This window comes from Rhinoraja longicauda, chromosome 33, assembly GCF_053455715.1.
Source record: "Rhinoraja longicauda isolate Sanriku21f chromosome 33, sRhiLon1.1, whole genome shotgun sequence".
NCBI classification, from domain to species: Eukaryota; Metazoa; Chordata; class Chondrichthyes; order Rajiformes; family Arhynchobatidae; genus Rhinoraja; species Rhinoraja longicauda.
Genome location: NC_135985.1, coordinates 6319289 through 6333233, shown reverse-complemented (window position 1 = coordinate 6333233; position 13945 = coordinate 6319289). Strand labels below are relative to the sequence as shown.

General features: G+C 45.4%; 1 protein-coding gene across 2 annotated transcripts in view; it reads left to right on the top strand.

The window, feature by feature from the left end:
- atp8b4 (ATPase phospholipid transporting 8B4) overlaps positions 1–13945 on the top strand; it is a 176661-nt gene that overhangs the window by 63618 nt on the left and 99098 nt on the right. For both annotated transcript variants that reach the window (XM_078427515.1, XM_078427516.1), the window contains 2 exons: positions 11363–11421; positions 12935–13048. In XM_078427515.1, the coding sequence (XP_078283641.1) occupies positions 11363–11421; positions 12935–13048 (173 nt within the window). The remainder of the gene's footprint in view (positions 1–11362; positions 11422–12934; positions 13049–13945) is intronic.

The window sequence follows — 13945 nt, the reverse complement described above, 5'->3', positions numbered from 1 at the left end:
ATGTGGGAGGAATAGTGAAAGGCTTGGATAGAGTGGGTGTTTCCACTAGTGGGAGAGTCTAGGTCTCGAAGGCAGAGCCTCAGAATAAAAGGATGTACCTTTAGAAAGGAGACGAGGAGGAATTTATCTTGTCAGAGGGTGCTGAATTTGTGGAATTCCTTGCCACAAAGTCTGTGGAGGCCAAGTCAACGGATATTTTTGGAGTGTGGGAGGAATCTGGAGCACCTGGAGAAAACCCAGGCAGTCACGGGGAGAATGTACAAACTCCATACAGACAGCACCAGTAGTCAGGATGGAACCTGGGTCTCTGGCGCTGTAAGGCAGCAACTCTACCGCTGCGCCACCGTGCCACCCAACGTGCATTGAATAGTTTAGAAAGATATTTCCTCAGCGGGGAAAGTTGAAAGCAAATTTATGCACAAGCCTCTGAGCTTCGAGCAACATAAGCAACTTGTAAAAGTAAAATATACCGAGCCTAGGATGATGGATGGGAACGGCAGTTGAGCTGCACAGTTGGAAATCCTAATTGCCGCTTTTACCCACCCCCTCAGCATGTTTCCAGGCGGAGATGTGACAGACACACAGTGGGAGCCGGGATACAGCCAACAGTCCCTCACATAACAGCACTGTGCTGCACTAGGCATTGCATGCAAGAGCAGTTTTGGGCCCCGTATCTGAGGAATGATGTGTTGGCGTCAGAGATGGTCTGGAGGAAGTTTACGAGAATGACTGGGTTAACATATGATGAGCGTTTGACGGCACTGGGCCTGCACTCGCTGGAGTTTCGAAGGATGAGGGGGGCACCTCATTGAAATAGTGAAAGGCTTGGATAAAGAGGATGTTTCTACCAGTGGGAGAGTCTAAAACCAGTCGGAATAAAAGACACACTTTTAGGTAGGAGAAGAGGAGGAATTTCATTAGACCGAGGCTGTGGAGGCCAAACTAATGGATATTTTTGGGATGTGGGAGGATGTACCTTTAGGAAGTGTTGTACTTCGTGGTCCGGTACCTGTTGTACCTTTATTGTGACTCTGGAAGGACCACGAGTACACATGTTTAAGATGTTATCATGGTGGAGCTTAACTCCAGGCTGTTTATTCCAAGGCCGCCTGGATCCAGAGTGACCGCCTAATCACACCAATCACTTATATACACAGGCATACAAAGTAGTCCTTGGATACACAAAGTAGTCCCAGCAATATCACAACAGGAAGGAGATGAGGAAGAATTTCTTTAGTCAGAGGGTGGTGAATCTGTGGAATTCGTTGCCACAGAAGGCTGTGGAGGCCAAGTCAATGGATAGTTAAAGGTGGAGATGGACAAATTCTTGATTAGTACGGGTGTCAGGGGTTATGGGGAGAAGGCAGGAGAATGGGTTAATGGCAGTGTAGACGCGGTGGGCCGAATGGCCTAATTCTGCTCCTAGAACTTATGAACTTATGAAGAATATGGATGAACGTAGTGGGCATTGCTATTAATTAATCGCTTAGTCCTCAAGTTGTATAGCACGAAACAGCCCTTTGGGCCAACTCAGTAGTGGCACAATGACGTAGCTGGTAGAACTGCTGCCTCACAGCACCAGGGACCCGGGTTCAATCCTAACTGTGGGTGCTGTCTGTGTGGAGTTTGTACATTGTCCCTGTGACCACATGGGGTTTCTCCAGGTTCTCCAGTTCCCTCCCACATTCCAAACACGTGCATGTTTGTCGGTTAATTGGCCTCTGTATATTATTGCCTTTGGTGGTTAGGATATAGCGTAGAACTAGTACACAGGTGATCGCTGGTCTGCGTGGTTTCAGTGGGCCGAAAGACCTGTTTCCACGCTGTATCTCGAAACTCAAAACTCGTCCAAGATGCCCCATCTAAGCTAGTCCCATTTGCCTGTGATTGGCCCCTGTTCCATTAAACCTGTCCACAATTTGCCAGACAATAATTAGAACTAGAAATCTACTGTCCTCTTAATTTCACAAATGTCGTCTTTGTTCCCTGATCGACGTTAAGTGATACCTGTCATAATATATATTGACATTCACATCTTTTAAAGGTGTTTTGCAGTAATCCCTGTGTAATTTTCAAAGTGATTCTGAGCAAATTCGCTGTAATAAATTCCATTTGCTGTGTGGTCAAGTCAATTGGAATGAAAAGGTTGTGCATAGTAAACACGGACTCGCTAACTCTACCCTCCCCCCCCCCCCCCCCCCCCCCCCCCTTCCCTGAGTAGGACCGTAATAACTTCCTGGAGATTTTAATACATTTGCAATAAATGATTAATCCAGTACCAGGAAGCTGTGATCATAATGAAATAAGTTAACTCGAGGAAAGATCCCCCTACTGGTTTGATGAATGAAGGAGCGATTTAATTAGAAATGGATTTTGAAGTGTGTTGACATGCATTTTGATGCACCGTCCTGTTATGCATGAATTCTGCACTCTCATCAGCAATAGAATCTATAGAGCTGATGTATTTGCCTTCTGATTGAGCAGCCTTAAGTTACTGTTCTCAAGTTAAAAATTGTCCATCGCTTTGTGATGAGTTTACATACCATTCTGCTTCTAGTCACGAACTATTTGGAAAGAAAGTCCTAAGTTGACAGGTAGCATTATTTGGACTTGCTGCCGACCAGTTGGCACTTCAGTAGAGTTGCTGCCTCACAGCACCAGAGACCTGGGTTCGCTCCTGACTACCGGTGCTGTCTGTACAGAGTTTGTACGTTCTCTTTGTTATCACGTGGGTTTTCACTGGGAGCTCCGGTTTCCTCCCACACTTCAAAGATGTACAGGTTTGTCGGCTAATTGGCTTGGTAAAATTGTAAATTGTCCCTAGTGTGTGTAGGATAGTGTTAGTGTGCGGGGTTCGCTGGTCGGTGCGGACTTGGTGGGCTTGATGCTTGATTCTGCGCTGAACTAAACTAAACTGAACTATCTCTAAACTAAACTAAACTGAACTAAGGTTCATACTCATTGGACAGAATTCTCTTGGGCCATTTATAAAGCCATTTATTTTTTCCACCCAGTTTATTTTTGTTCGCACCAGTGCTCTCTTGTACATGACCCATTGCAAATATTGGAGTTTAGACAAGATTCAAGTTTAACCCTGACCACAAGAAAATATTCAACATTGGACATCACAGTGGCGCAGCTGGTAGAGCTGCTGCCTCACAGCGCCAGAGACCCAGGTTCAATCCTGTCCTTGGGTGCCGTCTGTGTGGAGTTTGCACGTTCTCCCTGTGACCGAGTTGGGTTTCCGCTGCTTGCTCCGTCCGGTTTCCTCACACATCCCAGAGACGTGCGGCTTTGTACTTCAATCGACCCCTGTAAATTGCCGCTAGTGTGCGGGGAGTGGATGAGAAAGTGGGGTAACATAGAACGAGTGTGAACGGGTGATCGATGGTTGGCACGGACTCGATGGGCCGAAGGGCTTGTTTCCACGCTGTGTCTTTCAGTGGAGCAATATTGCAAGTGTATAATTACAGGCAGTATTCCCAGAAGGCAAATCTGAAGAGATTCATTATGGGATATAAGTTCTGATGAAGGGTCTCCAGACACAGAACATTAACTGTCTTTCTTTTGACAGATGAGTATTTCCAGCATTTTCTGTTTTAATATCTGATGGATTTTGGGTTAATGGACCACATCTGGTCCCTTCCACTCATGTTGTGATATTGTGCTGGTTTCAATTTCTCCTTTCCCTGGAGGTCAGTGGAATAAGATCACAGCAGTTCTTGTCTTTGATCATTGTCCACGTTACTTTCAACTGATCTGAACACTGGTGTTAATAAGTCACATGGGACATGGCTGAATGGGTTGTTCCTTCATATTCTCCGTTTTTCCAGCTTGAGTCAGCAGGGTTTGACAACAATGTACAAGTAACTGACGAGTTTGAAACACTGCAACATCCTTCCACAGAAGCAACGTTGACCTTTAATTTTTAGTTTGTAGATACAGTGCGGAATTTTTAGTTTGTAGATACAGTGCGGAAACACGCCCTTCGGCCCACCGAGTCCGCGCCGACCAGCGATCCCCGCACATTAACGTTACCATACACACACGAGGGACAATTTTACATTTACACCAAGGCAATTAACCTACAAACCTGTTCGTCTTTGGAGTGTACATGTACATCACATGCACAGACACACAGAGGCACAGACACAAACACGCACAGACACACACGCACAGACACGCGCACAGACACACACACGCAGAGACACACACACGCAGAGACACACACAGGCACACACATGCAGAGACACACACAGGCACACACACGCACATGCACACACACAAATATATATATATATATATGTGACTAGCAAAATGATATGATTTGTCTGAAATGAAAGGAATGTCACACCAAAGGGTTTAGTTTAGTTTAGAGATACAGTGCGTAAACTGGCCATTCTGCCCATCAAATCCGCACCAACAAATGATCCCCACACACTAGCACAATCCAACACACACTGGGGACAATTTTTACATTTATATCAAGCCAATTAATCTACAAACCTGTATCCCTTTGGAGTGTGGGAGGAAACTGAAGATCTCAGAGAAAACCCACACAGGTCATGGGTGGAACGTACAAACTCCGTACAGACAGCACCCACAGTCAGGATTGAACCCGGGTCTCTGGCGCTGTAAGGCAGCAACTCTACTGCTGCGCCGCCCAAAGTGGAGCAGTCAAGTGTCATAACAAGGAAGTGCAGATGCTGGTGTATACCAAAGAGACACAAAATGCTGGAGTAACTCAGCGGGTAACCTGAGTTGTTACTTCTGTTCTAATGTCCCCTCATACAAATGACACACACAGACACACACAGACACACACACACACACACACACACACACACACACACACACACACACACACACACACACACACACACACACACACACACACACACACACACACACACACACACACACACACACACACACACACACACACACACACACACACACACACACACACACACGTAATTGACTGATGAGAAAGGAATGTCACACTGAAGGCGCTGCATTAACAATGGCGATCTCTCATCTTAAAGAGCCTCCTAGCTCGCGAAGAAATCCGGGTGGTGCAGCGGTAGAGTTGCTGCCTTACAGCGCTTGTAGCACCAGAGACCCAGGTTCGATCCCGACTACAGGTGCTGTCTGTGTGGAGTTTGTACGTTCTCCCCGTGACCGCGTGGATTTTCGCCCCGTGTTCCGGTTTCCTCCCACAATCCAAAGACTTGGTGGGACGAAGGGCCTGCTTACGCACTGTATCACTAAACTAAACTAAACTCTCTATGGTTGTATTAAAATCAGATTAGGATAGTTCTCTGTGCACATGCTAACAAAGATTATGAAGTCACACCACTTTTGATGGGTCTTCGAGTGTGTAAATTGGCTGATACTGTGTAAATTGTGTGTAAATTGGCCCATTTTAAAACAATGTCCACAATTTAAAGTACGTAATTATTGTCCACATAGTAGCAATATCCACACTTTTAAAGTATGTATTTTATCGGCCATTTTATAGCAATATCCACATGTTTAAAGTATGTAATTATTGACCACTTTAAAACAATATCCACACTTTTAAAGTGCGTAATTAGTGGCAACACTTTTAAAGTATGCAATTGCCTATGAAGCACTGGGATGCTGTCTGGCTGTGAATGTCTTGGACAATACCAAAGATAATAGAACAGAGCAAGATGGACCCTAAAATACGTAGTATGTCATGGCGCCATTTTAGTAGGCAGAAACTTGCAGAAACATTTAGAAAGAAAAATAACAAAAATCTGTGAATTGATAGATGAGATATATTCTGCATTTTTATGGTATCATCACACATACTGTTCCCCCAAAACACTGATTACACTGCGAGAGGCAGAGCGAACAGAGGGTTTTGCCTACTAAAATGGCAGACGATACGATCCTTTGCGTACTACACTTCAGTATAGGCGATTTGAACGGAGTAGTCCATCTTGCTCCTCTAGTATCTTTGGACAATATGGCTCACCCCCCTCCATGACACACTGGCCAACCTGACGAGCACCTTCAGCAACAGACTGGTTCCACCAAGATGCAGCACAGAATGAACGCCACAGGAGATCTTTTATCCCTGCGGCTATCAAACTGTACAACTCCTCCCCCCTTCTGTCGAGGGGTGGACTGACTCATTGCACATTCCCAATCCTGGACTTTCCACTCGTCACTTTAATTTCCGTGTATCTTGTTGTGTTTTATGACTGTTGGCAGACCAATTTCCCTCCTGGGATAAGATTTAGATTTAGAGATACAGCGCGGAAACAGGCCCTTCGGCCCACCGAGTCCGCGCCGCCCAGCGATCCCCGCACATTAACACTATCCTACACACACTAGGGACAATTTTTACATTTACCCAGCCAATTAACCTACATACCTGTACGTCTTTGGAGTGTGGGAGGAAACCGAAGATCTCGGAGAAAACCCACGCAGGTCACGGGGAGAACGTACAAACTCCATACAGACGGCGCCCGTAGTCAGGATCGAACCCGAGTCTCCGGCGCTGCATTCGCTGTAAGGCAGCAACTCTACCGCTGCGCCACCGTGCCGCCACTAAGTAAAGTTCTGAAGAAGGATCTCGACCCGAAACATCGTCCATTCCTTCTCTCCAGAGATGCTGCCTGTCCCGCTGAGTAACTCCAGCATTTTGTGCCTTATCTTCGAATAAACCAGCATCTGCAGTTCTTTCCTACACATCAATAAAGCTCTATCGTATCGTATCATATAAATGCAACCGCTTTACCTCTTGCTTTTCTTTTTCTCCTTTCCCATCTCTTCTTCTGTCCACATATCAATTGATCCACCCCTGAGTGCTGACCTTGCCAAATCTCTGCCCTATTACTCTCTGCTCGGTTCAACGACTGTCTGTCTAACTTTTCAAAGCTTTTGCCATGAAGATCAGCTGCCAGAATGGTGAGTGGAACAGGAGTCTCAATCTCACAGCGGTACTAACTCAAATTAATTGGTGTAACTTTACACTTACTCTGAAGAGTTTTGCTTATCAGCTCTCCCGTTACTCAACTAATAAAAACGTTTGTACTAATTTTCTTCACAAGCTGTTCTAACACTGATGAAGAAGGTGTGATAACAAATCTAATGTGTACACTTGAATGAGCGTTCTATCTGAATAAATGAAGCTCTCTAATTGCTGCATTGTCGAGTCGTAGAGCTTGTATGATATGGAAGCAGGCCCTTCGGCCCATCATGACCATGCTGACAAAGCCGGCATGATGGGTAATCTGTCCCATTTGCCTGCGTTTGGTCCATTGCCCTCTAAAACCTTGGTATCCATACCTCTGTCAAAATGTCTTTCAAAAGTCTTAATTTTTGAAGTGTGGGAGGAAACTGAAAATCTCAGAGAAAATCCACGCAGGTCCTGGGAGGAACGCACAAACTCCGTGCAGACAGCACCCGTAGTCGGGATCGAACCAGCATCGTATCTGTTTCTGTAGCTTCCTTTGGCAGCTCTACATCCTCACAACCATCAGGCTATTAAACACTACAACCTCCAAATAGGCTCTGAACTACATAGTCTTGGGGGATGTTATTTTTGGCTTTGCACTATTATTGTTAATTTCTTTATATAAAAACTTATTTTGTTGTTTATTACGGTGTTTACGGAGTTCAAGATTTACATATCTGTCGTGCTGCTGCAAGTGGCAATTTCATTGTTCCGTTTCGGGACAAATGACAATAAAGCACTCGTGAATCTCTTGACTGCATAGTTTTATCCGTATTTATTCACTCTGTCCTTATGCAATTTAGCCATTCAAATAAGAATTAAATGCAAAAATCTTTGCGACAACAAAGGGCGGCACGGTGGCGCAGCGATAGAGTTACCGCCTTGCAGCGCTTGCAGCACCAGAGACCCGGGTTCGATCCCGACTACGGGTGCTGTCTGTACAGAGTTTGTACGTTCCCCGCCTGTGACCTGCGTGGGTATTCTCTGAGATTTTCAGTTTCCTCCCACACTCCAAAGACGTACAGGTTCGTAGGTTGATTGGTTTGGTGTAAGTGTAAATTGTCCCTAGTGTGTTAGTGTGCGGGGATTGCTGGTTGGCGCAGACTCGGTGGGCCAAATGGCCTGTTTCCGTGCTGTATATCCAAACTAAACTGTACTAAAAACAGTTTACATGCAGAAGTCATGTTTAATGCAGCAGTCATAATTTAATGTTGCATGACTGTAGAATGGTACCAAAGGGTTTTGGTGGAAAGTTGAAAATGGATGCTTTTATTTTATAACATAAATCCCTTGGAAGAACAACAGAGAAAGAACCTTGGAGCAAGCTGGATTTGCTTTCCCAGCCCATTGTACAAAACTGCCCAAGGCCTCTCCAGCTGGTAAACACTGAGCTATTTTTCCAGTGTAAATAACAGTCTTCATGTTATGTTCATTCAGCTGCAGTCTGCAGCATGGAGCCGCTCGAGCGGCAGGGGGAATGGAGTGTGTTTGTGGGCCTCGGATTCTTCCAGGGAGAAGTCACACCCTCCGAGCAACAGCTTATTTTGAAAAGAAACACAGTGAACTGTCTCTGTGAAACATTTCTTGTGCAAAAGTGGCTTCTCCTTTCGTTTGGGTGGGAACTGGCGTTTGGCCAGGGAGGGAAGTTCTGGGAAGTGTTGGAATAGGTCCCGACAGACAGATTGGAAGCACTGGCAAAGAGGCCAAGGGGAGCCGGCGGGATTTTACTCTTTGAGCGCCGAGTTATTATATTCTGGAATGTGTTGCTTAAAAGGATCTTGGAAGCAGCTCCATTTAAGAATACCAGGGGGGGGAATGATTTGCATTGGTTAGAATTACAGAGTCATTCAGCAAGAATGTTAGAGATTGTAATAGTTGATAGACTTCTACCAGGCCTCCCCTCAACCTCCGACGTTCTTGAGAAAACAATCCAACCTCGCCTGATAGCTTATACCCTCCAATTAAGGCAAAATCAAAGGGCTGAATGGCCTTCACTACTATCTCATTTTCAACACTGAGAGGCCATGCCACCAGATTTAAACAACAGTAGAAGGTCTAAGATACTTTTGACTGATCAATAATTAGAATGGGGATGACAGCAATAACAGTGTCAATTACTTTTAGATTAAAAATTGTACTAATATCTTCGAGCTTGACAGATGGGAATTGAATGAACTGTATGGAGTTGCGTCGAAGGGTTGGATTGCCATTTTGGGTCAGTTTCCAGAAAATCTTGACTTCTCATACAGCCAAGAACATTATGTGCTCGAGAGTCGGAATAATTGCCTCGCGGGACAAAGCGTACAGGAGCAATTTAAATCTGCCACGTTGCCTCCTGTGAAATGGACGTATTTCTGTGTTAATTTATCTGATCTTTCCGAGACCCAGTGTGTGTAAAGTCGGTGACAAAGGCTGGCCTCCCCCCCCCCCCCCCCCCCCCCCCCCGTTTGATCTGAACTTGTGGCCGTGTGGATGCTTGGCTCTCTTCTAATGATCATTACGCCAAGCATGCTGACGCAGACTGTTCAGCCTGCATGACTGGGAGGAGTTTTAACCCGGGCCTGGCTGTTACTGTAAGAAGAACACTTTCACCTCTCACCTGGTGCAGGGCAGAGCAAACACCCAGTTCCATTTCACAGCAGCCCTCTGCAGGGGAAGTGGGACATCTGCAAGTCGGGCAAACCTGGGAACTTTTAGGACCAAATTCAAACGTGCAATTTACACAGAGAGAAGGTTGGAGAGAAAGAAAGGGTCGAGACCCTCCTCCAGTCTGAAGAAGGGTCTCGACCCAAAAAGTCGGCAAGGCATAACTACAGTTTGAATGCTTTAAATAATTTACTTTAGTTTTGTTGGATTGCCTCTGCCACTCTGTTCAGTTCGATAGGGGTGGCAGTTCGATGGGCATTTGAACAGAAAAGTTTACAGGGAAATGAGATTGCCCCGTGAGCCAGCATGGTGTAGATGGGTTAAATGGCCTCCTATGTTGTGAAAATATATGAGAACAAGGTAAGGCAATGTCTCGACCCGAAACGTCACCCATTCCTTCTCCCCAGAGATGATGTCTGTCCCGCTGAGTTACTCCAGCTTTCTGTGTCTACCTTCGGTTTAAATCAGCATCTGCAGTTCCTTCCTACACATAGAACAGTACAGCACACGAGTGGGCCCTTCAGCCCACAATGTTTGTGCCGAACATGATGCCAAGTTATACTGATCTCATCTGCGTGTACTTGATCCATGAGGCAGTGGGAACATGGGAGTACGTTATAATACGAAGAACATTTACAGTCAGGCTATTTTAGTTTGTAGAATGAAATGACTTATGTCAGGTTCACCATGTTAATTCCCGGGATGGTGGGACTGACATATGATGAATGGATCGGCTGGGCTAATATTCACCGGATCGGCGAGATGCAGGAAAAATGTTCCCGATGTTGGGGGAGTCCAGAACCAGGGGTCACAGTCTAAGAATAAGGAGTAGGCCATTTAGAACTGAGATGAGGAAAAACTTTTTCACCCGGAGAGTTGTGAATCTGTGAAATTCCCTGCCACAGAAGGAAGTGGAGGCCAATTCACTGGATGTATTCAAGAGAGAGTTAGATATAGCTCTTAGGGCTAACGGAATCAAGAGATATGGGGAAAAAGCAGGAACAGGGTACTGATTCTGGATGATCAGCCATGATCATATTGAATGGCGGTGCTGGCTCGAAGGGCTGAATGGCCTATTCCTGCACCTATTTTCTATGTTTCTATGAAATAAAGATATGAAACTCTCAAGCTCATCTGGTTCTTTAGGAAAACCACAATTAGGTTAATTACTTTGGATTAAAACATTGGTAGGAAATATGAGGGGGAATAAATAGCCACCACTAATTGCATCACCTGCTTTTGCATTTTGAAGAGGGGCACAAAAAGCTGAAGTGACTCAGAAGGGTCTCGATCCGAAACGTCACCTATTCCTTTTCTCCAGAGGTGCAGCCTGGCCCGCTGAGTTATTCTAGCTTTTTGCGTGTATTATCGGTTTGAACCAGCATCTGCACTTCCTTCCTACATACTTGTATTGAGAAGGGCTTTTTTCACATTAGTCTCCAGTCCGGGTCTACAGCGTCGGGGCCTACAGCGTCCAGGCCTACAGTGTACCCCGGGCCTAATATGGGACAAGGGCAGTCCCTTACGGGACAAACCAATTTAGCCCAAAATACGGGATGTCCCGGCTAATACGGGACAGTTGGCAACCCTAGAAATACACTTTTGGGAACAATGTGGCTTCTAATGGTAGTAGGCCAAATTCCTTGTAATTGTATGATGTCTTTATGCCAGTTGTTTGCAGTCTGAGTTTGTACATTTTACATTTAATTCTGTTTTCACTTCCAGAGGAGGAGAGGCGAGTGATAGCCAACAACCGTGAATACAATGAAAAATTTGAGTACGCTGTAAGTGTTGATTAATCTATCAATATTCCATCCATAATCTGCTTGTAATGGATGAGTGACTGATATCAATGTTATTGATATTCGATGAACTACGAACTAACCGACTTTCAAAGGCTAATAATATGTTGGATACAAAAAGAGGCACCAAGTGCAGGAGTAACTCAATGGACCAGGCAGCATCTCTGGACAACATAGATAGATGACATCTTGCGTCAGGACCCTTCTTCAGACCCGACTCTAAACACCATCTATTCATGTTCTCCAGAAAGGCTGCAATAAGGAACTGCAGATGCTGGTTTCTCCAAAAGAGCACAAAGTGCTGGAGTAACTCAATGCATCTGGCAGAGTCTCTGGAGAACATGGATAGGTGACATTTTGGGTTTGGGCCCTTGTTCAACCCAAACGTTCAAACTGCGCACAGACAGCACCTGCAGTCAGGTATCACAAAATGCTGCAGTAACTCAGCAGGTCAGGCAGCATCTTGGAGAGAGGGAATGGGTGACGTTTCGGGTCGAGACCCTTCTTCAGACTGAATCTCTGGTTGTTGATAGAATGGTTCAGTTGTCTGATAACAGCTGGGAAAAACTGTCCCTGAATCTGGAGGTGTGCATTTTCACACCTGTACCTCTTGCTTGATGGGAGAGGGGAGGCAAGGTGTATAGAAGTGTGAAAACAAGATGGGCTGAAGGGTTTATTTCCGTGCTGTATCTCTAAATTAAACTGGACTGACGATAGAGTAAATACCAAAGAAAAATGTTATAAGTGTTCTGAAAATTAACAATAAAATCTGTATCGGTGCAGAGTGACAGCTTCGTTAACAGGAACATGTCCCACTCTGCTTCAGTAGCAAGAGACGCATTGTCTTTCTACTGACTGGTTAGCACGCAACAAAAGCTTTTCATTGTACCTCGGTACAGGTGACAATAAACTAAACTCAAACGAACAGTAGCAGTCTATCCTTCCTCTCCACACATGCTGCCCTGATCTGCTGAGTTCCTTCAGCACTTTGTGTTTTGTTCCGTGAAGGTTTACTTTTTTGTTTGGACAGCTTACACCCCAACGGTATGAATATTGACTTCTAACTTCAAGTAACCCTTGCTTTCCCTCTCTCTCCATCCCTCCCCCCCTCCCAGTTCTCCGACCAGTCTGACTGTCCCCCTGACTACATTGCATCTCTGTCTACATTGTTGGTCACCTTCTCCAATGGCCTATTCTACATTTTCCTTGATCTGCACCTCTTTTGATCTCGTACACTTCCCTCTGTAACTCCCTCTCCCCTGACGCTCAGTCTGAAGAAGGGTCTGGATCTGAAACGTCACCCATTCCTTCTATCCGGAGATACTGCCTGTCCCACTGAGTTACTCCAGTATTTTGTATCTATTTACATTTTTACAAACTGTTTACATAGCTGCTCTATGAGTAAAAATCATGTTTATCATTAGTTGGAAAATGCAGCTATAACAGTCAATTATGTTTAAATATCATTGGGTCATTGTCTTTTATCCCTTTTCAGAGTAACCGCATCAAGACCTCAAAATACAACATTATCACATTTCTGCCGATTAACCTGTTCGAGCAGTTCCAGCGGGTAGCCAATGCATACTTCTTGTTCCTATTGCTCTTACAGGTTGGTATTTTTAAGGACAACTGTGTCGTGCATCGCTTTCCTGTTGCTAATGGATATTTCCAGGCCTTGTCCCTCCCTGCTTCAGTAGCAAGGGATGCATCGTCTTTCCACTGTCTGGTTCGCACACAACACAAGCTTTTCACTGCACCTTGGTACTCGTGACAATAAACTAAACTAACAGGTTGTTCGAGGGAAGGTATTTAATGTCCTTTATTTAATACCAGGTCCTTCAGGACGATAGAAAATGTGTGTGTGTGCGAGTGTGTGTGTGCGGGTGCGTGTGTGTGCATGCGAGTGCGTGTGTGCGTGTGAGTGTGCGTGCGAGTGCGTGCGAGTGTGCGTGCGTGTGTGCGTGCGTGTGTGTCCATGCGAGTGCGTGTGAGTGTGTGTGGGTGAGTGTGCGTACGAGAGTGCATGCGAGTGCGTCTTTTGAGTGTGCGTGTGAGTGCGTGCCAGTGCATGTGTGTGTCCATGCGAGTGTGCGTGCCAGTGCATGTGTGTGAGTGTGTGTGAGTGTGTGTGAGTGCGTGTGTATGAGTGTGTGTGTGCATGTGTGTATGTGTGTGTGCGGTGCGGGGGTTGGGAGTGGGGGGCTACTTAATAAAGGGCTGAGAAGGGCAAGGAGTGGGCACGAACTGCTACGGAGAGGCAAGATCAAGAGATATTTTAATTTAGTTTATTATTGTCACGTGTACCGAGGTACACTGGAGAGATGGAATGGGTGACGTTTTGGGTCTGAAGAAGGGTCTCGATATGAAATGTCACCCATTCTTTCTCTCCAGATATGTTATCTGTCACGCTGTGTTACTCCAGTATTTTGTGCCTAGCTTCGGTGAAAACGTTTTTGTTGCGTGCTATCCAGTCAGTGATTACAATCAAGCTGTCCATGGTGTACAG